The sequence below is a fragment of the Pelecanus crispus genome, chromosome 2 (genome assembly GCF_030463565.1).
Source record: "Pelecanus crispus isolate bPelCri1 chromosome 2, bPelCri1.pri, whole genome shotgun sequence".
NCBI lineage: Eukaryota > Metazoa > Chordata > Aves > Pelecaniformes > Pelecanidae > Pelecanus > Pelecanus crispus.
In genome coordinates, this window is record NC_134644.1 from 24,269,964 (window position 1) to 24,292,573 (window position 22,610).

At 38.1% G+C, this 22,610-nt stretch overlaps 1 protein-coding gene across 1 annotated transcript in view; it reads left to right on the top strand.

Moving 5' to 3' along the window:
* The window catches only part of ITGA8 (integrin subunit alpha 8), a 117,562-nt gene that overhangs the window by 64,950 nt on the left and 30,002 nt on the right, over positions 1–22,610 (top strand). Inside the window, exons 22-26 of the mRNA XM_075705173.1 lie at positions 3,109–3,201; positions 8,579–8,658; positions 11,741–11,821; positions 17,087–17,192; positions 19,010–19,168. Of these exons, the coding sequence (XP_075561288.1) occupies positions 3,109–3,201; positions 8,579–8,658; positions 11,741–11,821; positions 17,087–17,192; positions 19,010–19,168 (519 nt within the window). The remainder of the gene's footprint in view (positions 1–3,108; positions 3,202–8,578; positions 8,659–11,740; positions 11,822–17,086; positions 17,193–19,009; positions 19,169–22,610) is intronic.

The window sequence follows — 22,610 nt, forward strand, 5'->3', positions numbered from 1 at the left end:
TAAAGTCTGGTGTCAAGGATATGATTTTGAAGTTTCGTTGATTGTTGCACATACTGATACTTCCTTCAGTCAAAAGGTGGTTAATGAAATACAATGACTTACAATGAAATCAAATGTGTTATTCATGAGTTGTATTGTGGAAACTTTTGGAAGCTCCAGAGACCAGGTAAATGAGTAAATTACCACAGCTTTATAAGTTACTGGAAACCTGTTGGCTTGTAATAGCTGTGGTGTGCAGTTACTGGAATTAGCTGCAATGAAAAAAGTATAACCTCGTTATATTACCTCACATTTCCGTGGGCAGCAGCAGATCCAGAGACAGTATATACTTGTGGTATGGTACATTCTTACACTACAATAGCGTGATTGTGTGTTTGAACCTCAAGCCATTGCCTGAGTGCTGTGCACTAATCCTTTGCCCAGTGAAAGAGTTCCCCATATTGAACAGCTCAATCCTGCCTTAGTAGCAATGGCTGGAACCAAAATTCACATGGAATAATTAGTAGAAGTAAATCAGACCAATACAAAGCCCTAGTAGGTATTTGTTCCACACCAAAAACATTATATATTTTGGCATAACTGTCTCTCTCCTCAGGCTAGGAACTGCAGAGTTGTTGCAGATCACTAGACTTATATTGCAATGGATAAGCTGTGAGCCAATATCCCCGTGCCTTTCTGAACTAAAGCACGACACTCTCTTAAAATAGGAAAAAAGACACAAAACCTTCTTGTCTTACCTGAAAATTCTTAGAATAAGTACATGGTGGCTCACTAGATGAGATGTGATTTGAGCCTTGTGAGGACAAAGACTAGTTCTTCATACATCAGCTAGATGAGAAGCTAGATTCTGACACCTGGTGCCTAATCCATCTATTTTTCTTCAGAAAATAAGATTGGAAGGTGTTGATCAAGGAAAGAGAGGCGGTGTTTTACTCTGCAGCCTGTTGTGCTTAACTATTCTGGCATCAATTAATAATTCATCACTAAGACCACCAGAAGGAGTTCCAAGTTTGTAGGCTGCCTGGATTACTTAAAGCACCCGATCATTTTCCAGTTAAAATGCACCCTGGGAGCACACATGTTAATTGTTGGGGTTTTGCTTCTGCTCAAGACTGCCAAAAAGACCATGTGTTGCTATAAAAATATAAATGCTACCAGTGGCAGGTAGAAGGGTTTATGGCAAAACCTTCCATCTGGGTGAGTTACATATGAGCTCAATGATACTGACAATACCGGGTGTGTATGTCTCTGCTCTTGCTTGCTTCCTGCCTGGTTTTAATTTTCTTGTTTTGTACTTAAGCACCTCAAAAAGGTGATCAGTGAAAAAACAAAGGCAATAAATCTTAGTATTGAAGAAATTCTGCCACAGCTGACCCTTTGTCACATCTTTAGGCTGCACAAATTAGCTCTTGTGATGCTGGTCATATAAATTCTGTGCCATTAATCATTTTCAGTCTAAGAGCATAGCCTCCAAATTGCAGAAAGCTTACTTGCAAAACTCCTCTATTTGCTCAGCCTCTGAGGGACAAAAAATTGTGTAATAAGGGCTGATTTACCCTGTACTGGTGTGTGATACTGCATTAATGAAGAAACTGCAAAATATCAAATACATATGAATATCTATTTTCTAACATTTAGACCTGAATTTCAACCCCCACCCAAACAATATCAAAACTATAAACCCACACATCAAGCTAAAATGAACAGTTTCCCAGACAAGTTTGGTTTCAGCTGTGTTAACACCATTTCTTCTTCTCTTCTAATTAACCATCTGGAAAGAGTGTAAAAATCCCCCACTCCCAACCCTAGAATGGCTTGGAAAGGCTATTAGTGCACTGGACATGCTGTGTAACAAACTTTGTTTTGTCCTAGCAAATTGTAAAAGTGTCAGTATACAGTGAGGTATGTACTGAGGGCATGCTTCACATGGGCTCCTTTTAGGACATGCCCTACCTTTTCTTTTAATCTCAGGAAATGATAAGGTCAGTATGTCCATGCTAGCTTTTACAGATAGGAATGAATTGGTAGTCAGTGGTCTGGACGTTTCCCAGGTCTTTTTATATAAAGAGCATGACCCTGCATGTATTGCTTAATCTGTGAGAATCACAAATGAGAGGAAAGGTAGTGGGAGAGCCTTATAGCAACAACAAACTGCATCTTGTTTTTACAAAGCTGGTTTACTTCTGCACATATAGGGAAGTATTTTCTTTTATTGAATATGCCAGAGAGGAAAACAGGAAAAAAAAACCCAAGCATTTTGTTGCTTTGTCTTACTCTGTATCTCCTAACTTCCACTATTCTATAGCTGTTCCTCCTTTTTTACAGTCTGTTCTGTTTACAGGTGATAACAACTAGTGATAAAGACTAAAGGGTTAAAACCAAAAAAAAGTAGGATGCATTTTACATTAAGAACTTTAGAGGGAAGTTGTGTAAGTGTATCCTCAAAGTTGTCGAACAAAACTGCCTGAGGTATGTTAGGTACAAACTGGACTTTGAATGAATAGTTGCTGGAAAAACAGTTAAATTTTACTTATTGCTATAAACAATAAAAACCTTAATTTCTGATTACATGAAAATCTATCTCCTTTGTTGCTTAATTATAAACACAGGTAAGAGTTTGTGTTTTTACGGAAGTATTTAAAGTTCTAAGTACTTTACCATAGGTTGGAAAATAAAGTTCTAGACTTGAGAGATAATAAAGTTCTGCCAATGCCAGAATTTCACTACAGAGACTTCTAGTGATGGATAATACAGCTATTGCAATTAGTGTGAGGCCTATTCGCCTCACCCAGTTTTGCCTACTCTTTTTTTTCTCTGTTGGGTCATTATGGCTATAGGAATGATTCACAAAAACAAAGCCATATGTTAACACTAGAGAGAGAGTGATCTCATCATGGCTCTTAAGGTACTGGGAAACTTTTCTGTTTGTTTTTCCCTGACATCAGTTTTCCCCCATTGTCTGACAATAACCAATTAAATGTTTTGATAAGTGCACTGAGCAGGTGTCTGAAATCAAAGGAAATGTCACAGTCAAAAAGGCATCACTTTCCCAACTGGATACATTTCACTGTGATCTCTGACCTCCATATTGGCGTCCTTTTGTTACAGGCACTGCGTATACTGAGCTGTGATTACAAGATGGAAAATGAAACTAGAATGGTGGTTTGTGATCTTGGGAACCCCATGGTGGCTGGCGCAAACGTAAGGGAAAACCAGATGCATTTACTGATTTTTATCTAATTGAATTTAAAGGGGAGCAAATGGAAAACTATTCAATTAGCAGAATATGTCCCAATAAGCAGCACATAAACCAAATTATTTACTTGGACAGGAAATTGGTGTAATAAAAGGCATAACTGTGCTTCTGAAAAACTAACAATTTGTTGTTCTAAAGATTAATGATGCTAGAGCCTGTGTTTTATTTCACTTACTCTAAAGAAAATGAGGATGACTCAGTTGAAGTCACAGAAGTTGCACTAGTATAATGAGAATCCCAATCCATAATGTGATCTGTTTATTTCTCCCTTTTAGTATTCTTTCTACTTAAGATAAGTATATTAAATGACACCTTCTTTAGCCATTCCACAATTGTCATCACTTGTCCCTTTTTCATGACAAAACAGTTCCGGGTAATTCCAGAAGTGTTGAACTCGGGAATGTTCAGCCATAGATGCCCTTGCAGAGGAATTCTAGTGCTGCCCGCAAATTCATAAATGCTATGAATATTTTAACTAAAAACAAATAATCCAAGCCTTTATACCTAGATAAAAAGCTGTCCTAATAAAAATGAAGCAGTCAACAGCATGAACATATATGAGGAATAAACAACAGCTTTTAATTGAAAGCTACCACTGTTTGCATTTCATATTGGGCCTGGGACTTTGCAAAGAAATGAAAGCAAATCTCCTTAGTATTTTCAAAAGCCCTACTAAGTTAAGGTTTAGTCCTATGGAAGATCAATATTTCATTCTTCAGACTCACTACAGAGGGATGTTTTCCTGGCCTCTTATGATCTTGAAGCAGTTCCTGTCTGACCCTCAATAAAAAAACCAAATGAGTCATATGGTAGGAGACTGGGACTAGAATAAGCTTCTTTGGATCATAGGGCTAGCTTCAGATCAGTCACAGAGCTTTTGAAAGTGAGTGGGAGACCAGATGTCTCATAGTTAACTGCCTTCGTGGTCACAAGCAGTCCCAGATAGATCCTTTGGGATTACAAGGAGCTGGAAACCATTGAAAAATGAACTGCAGGTGATGGATCCACTGGGAGGAGGAACCTGCCTGGTGAGGATCCTTCTCTGTAGAACTTCTAGGAACTAGAATTCTGAAGGGGGTACTAGAAACATTTTCTGGGAAGGACATTGCACTAAGAAGGCAGACTGGATAGATATTGGAGTCAATGAGTATAGAAAAGAGGGCTAAAAGGTTTTATAGTTTTTGTTTTATTCTACTAAATGAAACTCCTAAAAAGTAAAAGTAATTGAAAACATTTCTGAGTAATGCAGTTTTCACAATCGGATGGTGGGAGACATTGATGAGCCAAAGCACTAGGTAAATCCCAAGTCAAGGCAGATAATTTCTCATACCAGAAAACCAGCAAATTTAGATACCTGCTTACTGGTTTCCTGCTTAGTCTCATGGCAGAAGCAAATTCTCAAGATACAGATGAAAGTGGACAAGAATCTTGTGGATGATTGGGGTGCAGGGCAGCAGGGGGAAGGAGAGCATGAAAACCCAAGGGTTTGGAAGACAAAAGGAAGACTAAACACAAGAGACACTAACATTGTATATAAAGCTAGGAGCAAATCTTTGTGGTTTGCGTATTGTCATAAACATAAGCATTGGAAAGGTCTGAGTGTGGAGGTATTAGACTACAGCCCCTCACATGCCTCCCTTTGAATCCAAAGCCTTGTTTCCACATCATCCTTGACCCAAAATTCTAGCAGTGTCAAGACTTCAGGAATGCTATTTGGTGGCCATGAAAACAGTACTACTCTCACCTGTCTCGTTATGAATTCTCACAGCACAACTATTACTGTTTTCTTCAGAACCAGCTCTAGGGCTGCCATAAATGCACTGTTACCAAATATTCACAAGCAAAATACTTCATAAAGGGAGACTTAGAAGTATCAGAATAAAACAGCAGGGTTCATAACATGTTTAAGGTATTCTGGCTTATAACAAAAGAATCCCACCCTTGAAAATTAAGGCGTATGAAGATAGAGCATTACAAAGCCAGATGGCAAAAAGTGTTTGATTATAGTGAGTGAAAACTTAAAGCCTAACTTCATCTTCGAAACCAGCTCTCCTGGAAGCTCAGTAAAGGTGAAAGGACTTGAGCTTTTTGAGTCCAAATGTATTTATGATGGCAAATGTACTTCCAACAGCGAAATACCAGCCCTTTGTACAAATTGCATAAATCACGAAAGGCTGCTCTGATCCATTTCCAATTTTGCAAAACAATTCTGCTCTGGCAGGAGATCAGTTATTCACAAAATATTCAGTCAGAAAGGGACTCTTTGTGGAAGTTGTGAGGGAGTGGGAAGGGAGGGTTAGGTCAAAATCAAACATTCCTAAAACTCTTAACTATTGAGTCACTGTAATGACTTTTCAGCACCCTGAAATCCTAGAATTCTTGAACTCTTTAAGATCAACTTCTGAGTATGAGGGTTATGTCAGGATTTTGTGATATAACCCATGGGGTATTACTGCAGTGGGCTAGAGTTGTCTGACACTTCACATCTTCAAAATGCGTTATTGTCATCAAAATTGGTATATCTCTGACTTTTCTAAAATCTGTGACCTTGAAATTGTTTACTGGCCACAAAAATTGCTTAATCTTTTCAGTAGTATCTTTGTGGTTAAAAAAAGATAAAAAAGAAGATAAAAAGAAATGGGAAGGAAAATCACACCACCATATGGCCCAGAATGCAAACTAAATGTCTGTGATACCATCTCACTGGCAAAAAGTGCTCAAAGTACTTATTTATGACACTGAAGTGGATCAGACTGACAAGCTTCCTAATGCCTGTTCAGCAGCCTTAGCAAGTGAGATGTAGGTTTTATTACAAATTCTGGTAGAACAATTTGGAAGTTAATAGAAATGAACAGAAATAAGGCTAGAAGACTGGGAGGCTTGGAAGATCTTGCCTATTTCTTGGTGTATACCACACTGATTCTTCAAGCGCACAGAGGCTTTGTCTTTCATATGCACTGTAGGACATTTCAAAAAAAGCTAGCCCTCTGTCTCCCAGTGTAGTCCTAGATCCTGTTGAACATAATAACAGATTAAAGCTTACCAGTAATAGCAGAAATGTCATGTATTTCAAAGATAAATTATGTTACTAATGTGGAAAATGATGCAATTTTAATGAAACTAACTTCACTTGGAAAAATTTAAATACAGTTGAACTATTCTGATAAAATGAACGTCCTACTAAAATCAGGAGGTTAAGTGATTGCTAAGTTACAAGCTCAGGCAAGTTCAACTCCTTTGGCCTCAGTGCGTTTCCAGCAAGGGCATGTGAGCATCTTTGCCCCATTATTAGTAGTAGTGTCAAGGGCTACTTGACATTAACAAAGTCATACAACCATACAAAGGTAACATCTGCAGCTTATTAGACTCATACAGTAGGAGTGTGTTTCAGTATTAAATAAGGGATTAAGCCTTAGGAGTATAATAGATCATCAAAACTGCAGTTCATGTCTGCTCTGAGGAAAATTTTATCTTTGGTTCATCAAACCTTTTTTCTGCTATAAATGGAAAAAAATATATATAGACTGATTAGTAAAAACAGTAAGAGAAATGCTGAATTCAATATTTGGAAATTTTTGTTTCAGAGATTAAGAAAATCATGTTATTTTTTTAAAGGTGAATGAAATATCAATACAGTTAAAATAATTTCAAAAATGTGGTCTTAAAAATAGCTTACGTCTCTATTCAAAGTCAGCTATTCAGCTTCTGTTTAATCTAATGAGCATTATCTTTTCATCTTAAAGATTTTACTCTCAAAGAGAGAGATTCACTATAACTATGACATTAAAGTGGTCAGAATTCAAAGATTTGAACTTCCATTTCTTTTATGATGACAATACTGCTTTCAGCATGGGACAACTGAAAGAAGTAATTGAAGCATGTTAGCTAAGTCTTGTTCTGGAGATGGATTAAGATTCAGTGATGCACCACTGCAAGTGAGGAAAGAAGGAGAATTGAATGAAAATTTTCAAAAAATAATGCTTGGGAAAAAGGAATTTTAAAATCTGAAAAGATATCCACAGAAAAAAACTGCCTCCTCTTCAGTGATGTTGAATCTAGGTCCCAAACATAAAATTCTACATTGCTGTGTCCTGTCCTGTTCTGACAACACTATCCCAAGTATGTTAAGGAAATACGCCAAGCAGACAACTCTTTTTCTTCCCCCCACCCCCTGTAATCTAGTCAGATATTGGCAGAGATGAAGGAATGATGTCCTCACTTCCTAATGCCTTTTGATGAATTTTTCAGGAAGATTGTTTCTCCACATGGAGAATATGGCTATATGTAACCATCCTTTTTGAAAAAATGAAAGCACAGTGTGCAAGTTATCTGGCAGGAAATTCTACCATCAGGCAATAGGGGAGGCAATTAAAAACATTAATTTATACATTGCAGTACAATTTTGTTAATTTAACGTGAAGGGCAGATGTCATCTCCCCCTGCTCCCCTGCACTTGCATACTGGGGCTGTAACTATGTCCAACGAGGTGGTTACAGAACCCCCACCGTATGCTATTGTATATTCCTTCTTTAGCTAGCCCTGCAATTCCATTCTCTCTTCTCAATTACCTTGTTCTGCTTTAGTCCATGCCCTTCTTGTAAAGCAAATGCAAATTAGCAGAGGGAGGAAGCAAGGTCTGCATAAACACAAGGGAGCACCAGTGGAAGCCCTTGTCTCCTTCAGTTTTGGGAACTGTGTGTTTTACCCTCTATCTTCTGCGGTCACACACTGCAAGTTGTGGCAAACTGAACTGCAAATATAACTTTGCAGTTGTACTCTTCTTAATTGAACTATGGCTCCCAGAAGCTGCAATGAAAAAACTCAAACCATATCAGACTAAAACATCAAGCTGCTACTAATTAGCCTCTGGAAGAAAAACAGGTGATCAGTCACCCCGCAACACCTAAAGCATGCAGCTCGTATGTCACAGTTACAGAGACAACAGGAGGAGCCAGAAGCCCTGGAGACCTGGACAAAGGCATGCATGGATGGAGGCAGGGATGAGAGGTGCCAGACAGCTATTATTTTCTTCTGGCTTGGCAAAGTAAAGCAAAGACTGTCTGGATGAAGAAGGGCCCACCGCTGTGTTCTTGGGAGTATGCTTCTCTGTTCCGCTTGATCTTTCCTCTGTCCAGCCAAGTTTTCCATCTGGTGACATACACAGGCAGGATGGTATTTTTTCCTGAAAACAACTAAATGATATTATTTCATACTAATTTTAAAAAGTAACAGTAACCCATGCAAGTCTGTGAAATGCAATGTTGAACAGTACTGCTTTCTCAATATGGAAAATTCAATTCTGTTGTTTTGTTTCTTTCACAGTTCTCTACAGGCATTCGATTTTCTGTTCAGCATTTTGAAAATGCAGATTTCAGCATCGATTTTGAGCTGCAAATAAAAAGGTTAGATGTTTTATCAAGAATATGGTTATTGAAATTCTGAATTGCTGTTGATATCTGAAGTTTAATATATAAGAAGGTCACTCTAACTCTTCAGTGTTGGTATTTATTTCATGGGCTTTCCTTCCCATGGTAGCTTTCTTCAGGAGGATTTGTGGAGTTGGAGCCTTGTTAGCTTTTAGCAAAATCAGTCTTAGAGTTATTCTGAGGATTTTATTTTGTTAAAATTCAGGGTAACTGGTTTTGGTCAGTGGTCCAAGGATCTTCTACAGATTTGCCAAATTTGCACTTTGTTCTCCAGGGTTAATGAACAGGGATCACTTTGTAACCAAGTTCTGTATTTAAAAACATATCAATGGTCTGAAAAAAAAAGATATGCCACTTCTTCATGACAATTTAGAAAATAGAAGGAGAGCACTTAAAATCTGCTCAACAGATTTACTGGCATGAGGAGAGAAAACTGTTTCAGTTTGATGCTGGTGAACCTTTGTCATTTTTCCATTAGTTTCCTCCACATTTGTGGGGCTGAAATATTACTGCTGGAGAATCTTCTGGTTTATGCTGAGCAGTACTTCCTCCACAGGGACAAAAAAGCACAGAACAGGCTGGCTTAGGATAACAGCAAGAACAGACCTGGGACTTTTTCAGTAGGTGGCAGGGCTTCTGCTCCATCTGTCCTCATCAAACACACGCTGGAGTTCCTGATGGGGCCCTCCCTGTCCCGCACGCAGAGACTTAATTGCTAATGTCTGGCCTTTAATGAGGGCCTTGATCACGTTCACTATGGTAAATAACTGAGACATTTAAAATGTTTAGGTCATGTTTCCAGAATGTAACCCTTGAAGGAAAGGACATGCAGAAACTCGGGAAGGGCACAGCAATGCCACAGAAGACAATGAGGTGCCTGGTCAGGCCTCAGCCCTCTCCCAAGGGTCTGGCTGGTGAGCTGGAGACCGTGCGAACCTGGGCATGGGCTCCTCCAGACAGAGATGCAAGATAATAACATCTAGCTTGTAGGTCCCCTGTCCATACCACTGTTCACTGTCAGGTCATTAATGCAAGCCATACAGTTTTAAATGGGTATCAGAGGGTCTTGTGGCAGTGGCCTTTTCATGCTCTGAAACTGAGGAGGTTCAGGGCTTTTTGGGTAGCTAGATCTTTCTAGGTAATAAGAGTTGGCAGTAGGTCACTTTCATAGAAAAAGTTACAAGGCTTTACTGAGGAATCAGTCTGAACTTCAGGAGACAGGAACATCTCATGCTTCCTCCATGAGTGTGACTCACTGAAATATAAAGGGAGGAAATCTGCTGGGCTACCAAAAAGGACAGTTTCGACAAACTGGTATCAAAATGCTGAAGAGCACCCAGCTACTTTAAAAAAAAAAAAAAGTAAAACTTCTTGCATAGGGAATGTACTCTACAGTTAAAACTCACTGCTTTGTACATTCCTTCTCAAGCAGCACTACAGTTTGTGAATTTCTATGCCCTCAGTGAACAGGTAAAACAATTTTAAAAGAAGGAAACAGAAATCCATAAGGTAGAAAGAGGAAATTACCTAAATGGAAGGAAAGGGAAGCAGAGAACATGTCTGAATTTGTTGTGTCCTAGTCCGAGTTATTCGAAAGAGAGACCTTTAATTCACTCCAAAGCATCAAGTGGAAAATAAATATTTTGGTTTGCAAGACTGAAGTTCATTATTTATAGAAAATAAGCAAGAGGCTGAGTAGTGTCTTGAAATCTGATTCCTTTTCTGATGTGGATTTTGCTAGGCAATTTTATACCCCTTAGAGAGGGAGATGTCCTGGCACTTTTGTTTAAACTATTTTCTTCTCTACAAAATACCATAAAGCACAAACAAGATTTGAATACCAAATACTGAATACCAGATCAAAATCTGTATTTTAACTCTATGGAAAGTAGTACCATTACACAAATTGGAGAGCAGCTTATTCTAACAAATTAGCTGTGTAGTTATTTTTATACTTTAAACAATTTTTCTACTTTTGTACTCAAAGCAATGGCTATAGAGGATTACATCAAAAGTTCAAATGATGTTTGAGGGGAATCTGTGTTAGTTTACAAACAAATTAGAGCTGCTCCTAATTTCAGCAATCTGTAACCAGAAAGCCTGGATCAAAGCCGTATTGCCCTTTACTCCTCAGGAGTCAGTTGCTGGGAATGCTAGCCTCCTCTGAATGTTTCCATTTGACTGATGCTACCCAGATGTGATAGCAGTAAACTGTGACAGCAATAGAAACTTAGTCTCCATGAAGCAAGGAAGTACTTCCACACTTGCTTGTAAAAAACCTTCAAACTTAGTATCATTAATCCCATAATTAAATAAATTCTAAGTCTGTAATTATTTATTTTCACTATCTTCATGACTTTGAACCTGCAAACCTTTCTTTACATGAATGGGCTGTAGTCATAGGAATGGCCTTTTGAAGTAAGAGAAACTGCCTTTACTACTAAGGATTTGCAATAAGAAAAGACAATAAAATGAGTGAGAGCACTAGGCTTTAAACATAGGGATCTGTTCTCACTGCTAAGTGGGGTTAAGAGTGTAAACACTCTGGATAGGGGAGAGGAGAAAATAAGTAAGGTAAAGAAACAGTTTATTTTGGTTCTTCAAAGACTGTCATGCAGAAGTCATAAGTTTGGAGAGTCATAAAAGCAAATTCTGTTATAACAAAGCCTGTCTTGTTCATTAACACTGCCTTCCTCCAATGCATAAACACCCTTATATTCTATTGAGATACTCCTGTCCATACAGATAGCCAAGCTGAACAAGGGAATGTACATGATATTCTGAGCTAAATAAATTTGTATCATCATATTCATGCATAGCATTCTTTAAAGGAGGCTTGAGTTGATTATATTATTAAACATGTGATGAGCTCGAATAATATCAAACTTAAATACCAGTGTCCAACAAGACTGAAGAGTGGCAATAACAAGCCCATGCTGTAATATGTCCAATGTCATGGCTTCCTAATTGTAGGCCTTGTGGTATTCAGTGCTGTGTCTATACCAATCTAGAGTTCTGCTAAATAACCTTTTTAAACCCTTGTACATATCTTTTCCAGTTCTAACAAGATTAATCCCACCAGCAATTTAGTTAACCTCCATATCAACATCAGTGCTGTGGCTCAAGTACAGATCAGAGGGTAAGTATTCAACCATTTAAATTCATAATGATACCTATTTTTTGTACTGAATCTTTCCACATATAATAATCCCATGTATTGACTCTTTTGACATATAATCCCAAACACGTTATCCACCAGGAACACCTGAGAATTCCCAGGGAGTCTCACCCCTGCAAGCCTTGCAGGATGGAGCTACTAAGGACTTACCAGGTCATGTAGGGCAGGACTGCCCATGTGGACTCCAGTAAACTTAATTGAGTGTCTGTGCAAATGCAGCACACTGTAGAATCTCACACTGTAGTAACACCAGTCAGACCCAACATTTTATTTGTGCATTCAAATTGTGTATGGATGTTACTAGTACAAAATGGCTGTTCACGTATGTAGGTCTGCTTATGCAACCATTTAGGCACTTAGTTCTGAATACCAAAGCAGAATCTGGTGCTTTTATAACTGGAATGATGCAACGTTATATTAATAGAGAGCAGAGTGAAAGCTTTGGAGAAAGGATGAATAAGGAATGGGCTATGACAAGAGGTCAGCCAGCTACTACTGTAGGATTCTTACATTTCCGTCTGAAGCAGGTTGCCTGTCCACTGACACAAGGGATACCAAAACTGAACAAGCACAGGATATGATCAAAGATTATTATTTCTATCTCTATTTTCACATACAGCTTGGTTTCGGAAACTATAAAATGCAATTAGATGATAAGGATCTCCGACTACCCCGTAAAGTCTTGGAACTAGACTCCTATCCTGGCATTCTAGAGGAAGTCGGCAGGATGTTTTTTTAAAGCAAATAATTGCCCAAAATGCTTTTTGTCTGGGATGTCAGATTTCCTACATCTCCTCTTCTCAAACTACAGCTCTGGACCTTTAACCATTCTCAGCTCTGCAAGGGGAGAACAGGAGGTACATGGCCCAGCTTCACTCCCACAGTCAGGCCATGAGGCCTGGCTGATGCAAGAGGGGTAGATGTCTCTTATGTGATGCACCTCAAGGGGCTGCCTTAGGTGTAAACAAATAAAAATGCATTTATTTATGCTTTTATGGATTTATAAAAATCCATTTATTGTTATCACTTCTAAGACAATACTTCGACTACCTAGCACCAGCAGAGTCCAATCATTCTGCAGATCACAGAGATCACGTTTTCTGCTCTAATATTTAATCTAAATCAGGGAGATTTTTAAAGTATTTTTCATCACATTTTGTAAGTGTTTTCCAGGTTAAGAAGACTAACCCTAAGGCTAGGGTTAGATGGAAAAACGAGGACTGGCACTCAAAGACTGCTTGGATATATGTTAATGCTTATATTTCTGAAAAGGAGCAGTTGAAAGACAACATGTTGTTGTGGTTTAGCCCCAGCCAGCAAGTAAGCACCACGCAGCCGCTCACTCACTCCCCCTACCCCAATGGGGTGGGGGAGAGAATCAGGGGAGTAAGAGTGAGAAACACTCCTGGGTTGAGATAAGAACAGTTTAATAATTGAAATAAAGTAAAATAGTAATTATAACAATAACAATACAATGATAATAACAATAACAATAATAATAATAATAATAACAATAACATACAAAGCAAGTGATGCACAGTACAATTGCTCACCACCCGCCGACCAATACCCAGACAGTTCCCAAGCAGCAACCACTGCTCCCCGGCCAACCCCCCCCAGTTTATATACTGAGCATGACGTCATATGGTATGGAATAGCCCTTTGGTCAGTTTGGATCAACTATTCTGGCTGTGCCCCCTCCCAGTTTCTTGTGCACCTGGCAGAGCATGGGAAGCTGAAAAGTCTTTGACTAGCATAAGCAGTACTCAGCAACAACTAAAACATCAGCGTGTTATCAACATTCTTCTCCTACTAAATCCAAAACACAGCACTGTGCCTGCTACTAGGAAGAAAATTAACTCTATCCCAGCCGAAACCAGGACACATGTTTAACAAGAACAGAAATGAGAGTATTATTTTCTGGAGTTAGTAGTGATCTAGGGAAATGAGCTGGATAGGAAGAGAGGTGAAAAATACAAAATGAGGGGGAAAGTTACACAGAAAGAGAAGTAGAGACTGAAGAAATAAGAATCAAAGGAGTTGGTGGGCTACCAATGTGTGAGAAAACATTGGGAGCCAGCAACTGCTAGATGTTGCCATGAGTGAACACCCAGGTTAAGGACTTTATTTGTATTCTTTGCAGACTTGTTGGAAATTTTTTGCCTCCATCATGTTCTTTCTGTGCCATAGTGTGTTCTTTTTAATGAAAAGTTCTGTAACGGGTAAATAGATAGACACCAAAAAAAGACCAAAACATCCTCAGTTCTTAAAAAGAGCATGCTCAGAAGTGGAAAAAGTGGCTTGAATTGCTGCCTGCAGTGCTAAGAAACAGGTCATTAAATTCAGAGGGATTACTTAACTGAGTGACTTCCAGTTTCTTTGCTCTTAAGTCTTTTAGTTTTCTTATTAGCTATAGCATGCATGTACAAAGGAAAATTCCCAAATGCTTTCTTGACAGATTTTGCTAATTACTCAGAGACGCTAAAGCAAACCGCTCCAAGGGAACTATTTGCTCACAATTTCCTAGATAAAAATAAAAGAGAGAGTATGTCCACATTTGGACTGTAAAATCTCTTGCATTGGTTTCCTTACTGCTCTGCACAGGGTTGCATGAAGTCAGACTGGAATCATTGTACATTTTAGTGAGGAAAAGTAAGTAGTTACCAAATTGTGTGTATGCATATTTGCATATATACTTGCACAGTGGACCCATGCAAATACTGCCTCTATGAGAAAGGAAGAAATCTTCTTCAATATCCTATTCAAAAGAAATTTAAGATAACTCGTTAGATAGTTCATTCAATGAGCCCTTGCTCTTATAACTGAGATTTGATTATTCTGCTTACCTTTTTTTTCTATAAAAATGTAAGAGTTTTATAGTTGTAATTGTTTATTCCCACTGCTGAAAGAACACTAGAGCAATAAGGGATTCAGGAAGGAAGTAATTTGGACTGGAAGGATTTGCAGCTGGCAGAATTCTTGTTGTATATCCCACATAAGCATTTTCTGTAGAACATAATTCCTTTATCTTATTTTTCAGTGCTCTTGTTTGAATGATCATTGTCACCTAAAATTCTAGGAAAAATCCTTATCTAATAAATCATTCAAATGTTAAAAATATTCTCAGTTAAATGCAAAATAAAACAGTCAAAAGAGAGGATTTCTGTTTAATTTGACCTGATTTTGCTACTTTCATGTCAATAGCAGAAGTCCTCAAAATAACTGTAAAATCTGTTAAAATAAATGTTCTTATATACTTTATAATAATTTTAATTGAATGTCTACATTTACACTTTGCACTTTATAATTCTATGGTTAAGAAAAACACTGCACAGGGAGTGTAATAGAAGACACTGGTTTTTGAAACCTCATGTCGGCTTCTTTTTGTTTATGTACACTCTGTTTTGCAACCTTTTGCAGTAGCTTAAGGATCTCTGTGTCTTGGCTTTTTTAACAACACAGGACAGTTCCTATTCTCCAACAACAATTAATAATTAACATTCTTATTGGAAACAAGGCCATTTGTGAAATATAACAAGTTAGGCTAAGTACCTCATCTGAAATGACTTTTTAATGAAAGTTTCATTTCCTTTATTATTTGGTTTGGCTTGTAAATTTGTCCTCTGGCATACTTGTTAGTACAAACTGTGGGCCTTTTGAACTCTGGGGAAGTATTTAGAGTTAGCAGGATACTCCAGGATGCCCTAAATTTCATGAAGAGTTGTACTTTAGCTGGATGGTATTAAGTTGTTCTTCTCTGGGATCCCTTGCTGCTTTGAGAAGCTGTGTTCTGTAGAAAAGTTTCTATCAGACATTTCATTCATTGTATACGACATAAGAGCTGGAAGCAAGAACGGTTTATTTCTTCCTAGTATTTTAAAATGTCAGCATTTGTAACACAAACATCCAGTCTTGTGTTCTCTTCTTCAAGGGGCAATCTGCAGTGGTGCTTTCTCTGTTTAGACTCAAGGGAAACTGAATTAACATCAGTGGATAGAAGTGCATCATTTTAGTCAATTGTTATATTCTGAAAAAAACTCATTAGCAATTCTTTGTTAACAGTTTTCTGTCAGCAAACTTCCAGCTTTGGCAGAACAAGCATTGAAATTTTATGGCTTTTCTTTAAGCTAAAGATACTGGAAACCAGCAAACTGAGTGAGAGTTGACCCTTGTAAAGAAAGGGTAGTACCATTTTAGCACCAAGAGCTGCTTTCAGTACCAGCAGATGACATGTCTGTGCCAGAACTCACCTACCATGCTAAAAGAAATTCTTGGGATCCGAGTTCCCAACTTCTCAACAACTGAATAAGGTTAAAGTTGGCATCTGAATGGGATCCCTCCAAGGAACTTCCAGTTTTTATGGGAAATAAAATGCTTGTGATTCAAATAGAAATGTTAACAGAAGACTACTTGGTCCTTTCTTAGAGGCCAGACAGAGAAGGAAAGGAAAAATAAAATAGCAGATGGAAAGAAAGATGTCAAATATGAAGTCACTGTTTTCTTCATTTATGTTTGATTTACACGTTGCAAGTTGCAACAGTGTTTCAGGGAATGCCTTAGCTGTCACTTCATTTGCAAAGCAAATTGGAAGCCTGGAGCACTATTTCAGGCTCTAGTCCTGAATTCAGTTTCTTCATACACCAATTTCCATTGTGACTTCATGGAAGTCACAGTACCTCAGTTTCCCACCTGTAAAATGAGATCGACTCCTTTGCAAGGTTTTTTAAAGGAATAATAACAGAGGTTATAAAGAATTTACAGTCAGAGCAGTTAAATAAGTATCTAAAAATGTATTGCAGGGATGGAAGATGTATAGCATTAAACATCTACAGGCTTTAAATGGAAATGAGAAAATACATTTATTTATATATCATTACTCTAGTTTTGTGGATAGTGAATTCAGATACCTCGTCAGTGAGAAAGATGTCAATGCCCCACAGATTTCAGTCCTGTCTCCAGATAGAGAGAGAGTCAGTCCCTTGCCTGGAAAGGACCATCCATCAGAGGAAGTATGAAACAAAATGCACACCCTCAATAGTCTGTACAGACTGGGTAGTACTTTATGGAAGCATTGTATTTTGTTCACCTCACCTAATTCTAATGAATGTGCCCAAATAAAATGCCCTTGCGGGCTCAGGTTTCTATAGTGGTCTTAATTTTTTTCTAAAAATAATGCAGTCAATCACTGGTAACCATTACTGTTTTAATCTGTTTTATATATTACAGAGTGTCTCACCCCCCAACAATTATTTTGCCGCTTCACAGCTGGGAACCCAAAGATGAACCTACAAAAGAAGAAGAACTTGGTCCTTTAGTAGAACACATCTATGAGGTAAAAAATGATGTATGTTGCCACAGGACCTCATGCTGCTCCCATTGAAAGCCTGATGAATTTGGTTTATTGTCTTTATCTGCAACTAGATAAAGCCACAAATGTAAATATTCTGACTTTAGCACATGACCCAAATTTAATCTGGGAAATCACAACCCCAGTATCTGTTTATGTTAGTGGAGGAGATATTGGTTATGCTAGGAGTCTGACATTTAAGGGATCTATAAACATTTTGGGTGTTTGACAAGAATTAAAAACAGTGCTTAAAAGCTCATTGCAATCAATGCCAAATATTTTCAGCGATTTGACTGGTATCTCATTAAAAGCTGTGAGTGTTGTACACAGGAAAAATGTTTCCTTTCACATTTAGCTAACTGAAAAAAACCTGTAGACATACCTGTAACTTGTTACCTTATTGCTCAGAAATGTTCTGTTGAAAATAACTCTATACATATTTCTACCTTGTATTGTTGTTGGGTTTTTTCTATGGATGATTCATCAATTAAAAGAGAAGAGTTCAGGTTAGAAAAATGTGCATTGAGTGAAATACATGTAATACAGGACATCTTTGGAATCTGATGGATGACCTTTATTCTAGGGGGTAAAAGAGAGTGCTTCACATATGGTTACAATTCACAAACTAGCACTCAAGAAAATATAAACAACTGAGCTTAATCAGCAGTGTAAGATTACAATTTGCATGACTAATACTAAACTGTAATGAATCAGACTGTAAAATACAAAATATTATTTGTGAATTCCTCATCCTAACACATTTCTCTCAACTGAAAAATCTCTAACAAATCTTCCTGTCTCAAGCATTTGGGCTGTTTGTAGAACTATATATGTGACTTCAAATGTATTAAAATAGTAACAGTGGTTAGTTACAGTGATTAAAGAAACTGCTTTCATGGTTTATTGATATCAGCAAAGTATACAAAAGGCCGAACACCCACCCAAAAACCCTTTACTGGGGAAGATGTAAGATTGAAAGTGGGTTAAAGCTTATCAGTCACAAAAGTTCTACACATTTGAGAAAAGGAGGTTCTCGCATCTCTAGAAACTGAGTAAAGCTCCATGGTATTCTGCTTCTTTAGGTCTCATGCCCTGTGTTAACACATATCCAAACTTCCTGTGGTCATCAGATATTTTCAAATTGTAAACTGATATAAGACAACTATTTTAATAGCCCAGATATTGAAATGTCTATTATTTCTATCTTTAGTCATTTTCCCAGAAAAGAATAATGTCCTGGGACGTTACTCTAGGAAAACTAATTCCTTTTTTTTCTCTTGGGGAAACTTGAACTAAGAAGTGTTGAAATAGAGTTCTTAACCACAAAAACTAGTTTAAGCTATGCTGTACCTTCTATTCCAGCACCCTGAAATGTTATTCTTTTGTGTCCTGAAATTTCAGCTACTATTTTCAAGTATGTTCTGTTAAGGTTCATTGTATATATTTGTATAGTGTATTTTGCTAGTGTGTTTTGGTTTGGGTTTTTTATACTTTTTTAGGTAATTTCAGCTCTTTCATATGTAGGAAAATGGGAAAGGTGATGGATTTCTTGAATACAGACTCAGACAAAAAAGGTTGCTCTCCCAGATTTGCCACTGGCTTTGTGACTAACATGGAGAGGCCCTTTTCCCCTACCTGCCAAGGATTCTCCATCAATAAAATGATATTAATAATCTATACATCTTTCCTGAAGTACTTCAAGGCTGTGGACACCAAGAAGTCGAAAATGTCTAAGTGGTGGTTGCTGTGGGTTTTGTTGTTATTTACTGCCTTGGAAAGTACTGATGATACTTGTTTGACAGCTGCACAATATAGGACCAAGTGCCATCAACAATACAGTTCTCCATGTCGGTTGGCCTCTGTCCAGTCGAGAGGAATTTCTTCTTTATATTCTTCATATTCAGACACACGGACCATTGCACTGTCAAACGAGCTCTCCTATTAATACAATGCAAATCAAGGTAAGTCAGACCCTTCTGTTTCCATCCCTGTCTGCATTTTGCTTGATTTTTTTCTGCCTACACCTCACAATGGGATGGAGCTTTTGGGGAATTTTTCACAATGACCCTGAGATCATTTTCCTGGGCAAGAAGCAAGATATAGATAGTCTGCAATTTTTCTAGTGTGACAGTTGTGTTGCATGGTATGTGTTTGGTTTCTATACTCTTCTTATCAGAAGAAACTTGTATTTTGATTCAGTATCGCAGCATTATGTACAAGATAATTTTTTTTTAATGGAAATTTGCAGGGTTTTCCTTGAGGGTCATTTTTAACATGGCTTTGAATAGATGACACAGCATTTTTCAATGCTCATGGGACCCTGAAAATTCTTGTGTCCTAAGGAGTACATTAATTCAGAAAGTCATCTGTACAGCAGTGCTTAGCAGATGAACTCCCAAAGGTGACATAAACCTTTGTTATGTCAAGGGATGCACATAGCTCTTCAGTTGACTGTGATACAACCTAGCACTGGTTTGTTTGTCAAAAGTTCTTACATCTGAACCTGTTAGCAATGGGGAGATTCCTTTATAGCAATAATGCAAAATCATTAAATTGAAAGACATGAACTTCTCAGAGCTGTTTATTTAATAGACAGCAGACAGCCACCAGGTATTGTAGCATTAAGTATTTTTAAAGGGTGTAACACAATTTTAGTTTTTTATTCCAATACAAGTAATTTATAGCTAATTTGTGTGGTGATTTGGTTTTTTAGGATTATAGGCTAATTCACGTTGGAAGACACCTCAGGAGTACTCTGATCCAACATCCTGCTCAAGCAGGGTCAGCTCTGAGATCAAACTAGGTTGTTCAGAGCTTTTTCCAGTCTGGTCTTTAAAATACCCAAGGACAGAGACTGCAAAACCTCTCTGGGCAAATTCTGCTGCTTGTTGATTGTCCTTACAGGGAAAAGGTTTTTCCCTACATCTGAACCTCTCTTGTTTCAACTTATGCCCATTGCCTGTCATCATCCCACCATGCACCTCTGTGAAAAGCCTGGCTCCATTTTTGTGATAACCTTCTCCCTCTGACAGCTTCGGTCCCCCCAAAGCTTTCTCATCTCTGGGCTGAACAAGCTCTGGTCCCTCACACTCCCTGCTGCACAGGTGCTCCAGTCCTGAGTATCCCTGGGGGCCCTCCACTGAACTCATTCCAGTATACTGATCTCTGTCTTCTGCTGAGGCTCCAGAAATGGGTGTTGTATGTACATGTGGTCTAATGCATGCTAAGCAGAGGGGAGTAATCACTTCCTCAGTGTACTGCCTTTGCTCCTGTTCGTACAGCCCAGGACTCTGTTGGCCCTTGCTGCTGACAGGGCACACTGCTGGCTCATGTGCAGCTTAAGCCAGGTCTTTTTCTGCACAGCTGCTTCTTAGCCAGTCAGTGCTCAGCATGTTTTGTTGCCAGCTGCTATTTCCTTGCTCCAAGTATATGATAAAATACATAGTTTAATATAATTTGCTATATTTTATATCATGGCTAAGTTCAACGTAGTATGAGACAGTATAGTCTGTAAAATGGGAGTAATTTTAGACGCCTATATATTTTTTACCTGTCTTAAAGTGTTAATTATTAATTTTTCAAAGAACACACTTTGAATATCCTATAAAGTGAAACGATCAACTGGAATTCTGCATGGAATGTACTCCAGAAATGGAAGTTTTCATGTATTGCCACTTGATAAAAGGATTCGTATAGCCTACAATTATTTTATGGCTGAATCAATACCAACTCATAAAAGTTACAACTTTGTCAGCAACATGACAGGTTTTTGGGTTTTCTACGTGGAAATGATTCTATAATTATTTTAATCATACCAGCAGAAAGGAAAAAAATTCCCCTACCAATTTTTTCATAACTGTTACTCCTAGGTATTGTTTGCCATCCAAATTACTTCCATGGACATGGTTCTTTTATAGCAGAGCTGGAGATCTCAGAGTTTGGAGGAAATGCTAACAAGAGGAAGCCTAGTAGTGGCCTCCTCAGTAAAGTGTTGATATGTCAGTGTCCAAAAGCCTGTTTTAAGATCTATGTTTGTGATGGCAGATCCCCCCAAAAGAGCTTGGTTTGGCTCAAAGTCAGAAGATTTAGCAAAACACAGCTCGCCATATTATCCCATCAAAAACAAGGTATTCAATTTATTAAGCATAACTGATTCCAGACACTTCTGGAGTAAACAACACTTCTCGAGTTTAACCAGTAGCCTGTTAAGCATCTTGTGGGGAGAGCTGCGTTCCAAATGCTAAAAGTGCTATACGTCTTTTGCATACCAGAAGGGGTTTGAGTTCAGTACAGTGGATGAAAGTGGAGACATCTTTCTAGTGGAGGGGATTGCTTATGACCACAGGAGCTACAAGGCAAGTCTTTAGCTTAAAGAGACAGAACTACAATATATACTTACAAGAATATAGAAAAACTGTTGTATACCAAATACATTATGGCTAGATTTTTGTGTTTCACCCAGGAAACCAGACAGGGGTTAGGATTCCACCCTTTTATTTAGTTTCTCTAGAAGAAGAAAAAGGAAGCGAGGGGTAGGGAACTGAAGATAGAAAATATTTCCATTTTGTACCCAAAACACAGCGAGTTTGGAAACAGAGAATTTTTTCTATTAATCTTTTCCACCCTGTTTCCACCTATTTTTCAAAAGTGGTGAGGAGCAAGAAGCTGAGCTGCTGCATTTCTGTTTGCAAGCCACTCAAAGCCACTGGTCAGATCAGGTTACAAGCACATGGAAAGGAGTTCAGCATCCCTCTTCACTAGCCACTGTGTTCTGTTTTAAGTTTCAATTAAGAAGCTGAGATGAGAGCATTACTGTCAGGAGGGCAGAGCTCCTGGGTAGAAGAGTGCCACAGTTCTTAATGACATTTTCAGGATATATATTTTTTGATTATTTTTCTTCCAGTTTTTTGAGTTTGCTCTTCCTTCTCCTACTTGATAATGATTACCTCTGTTACATAAACAAGACTAAATTCTTGTGAGGCTTGTGTGAAAATTTCCTGTAATAACAAAATAATGCTCCGTCTGTCTTAGAAGAATATGGCTTTAGATCTACGATCATTATTGCAAGATTTAAACATGCTTTCCTTATTTCAGTTTTTCAAAGTACTGAACAGCGTGAATACACAAATCAGGTTTCAAATATGTAATGCTTATCTATTGCTTCAGATGGGAAGAGGATACAGAGACAGCTTCCTTCAGGTTTTGTGTAAACAGCAGGATGCCTGGCTCAAATTTCCAAATAAGGCTAAGGCCATTATATGCCTGGCATCTCTTGGATTTCAGAACCTAGCTCTTTTAGGATGCTTGGGCATTTCCCCTTTGAAATGACTTAGATTGTTCGGTTTCAGTTAAAGCCGTATATTCCTCCCCATTGCTGAATTTCTTGTCTTGCAGAAAGGTTTC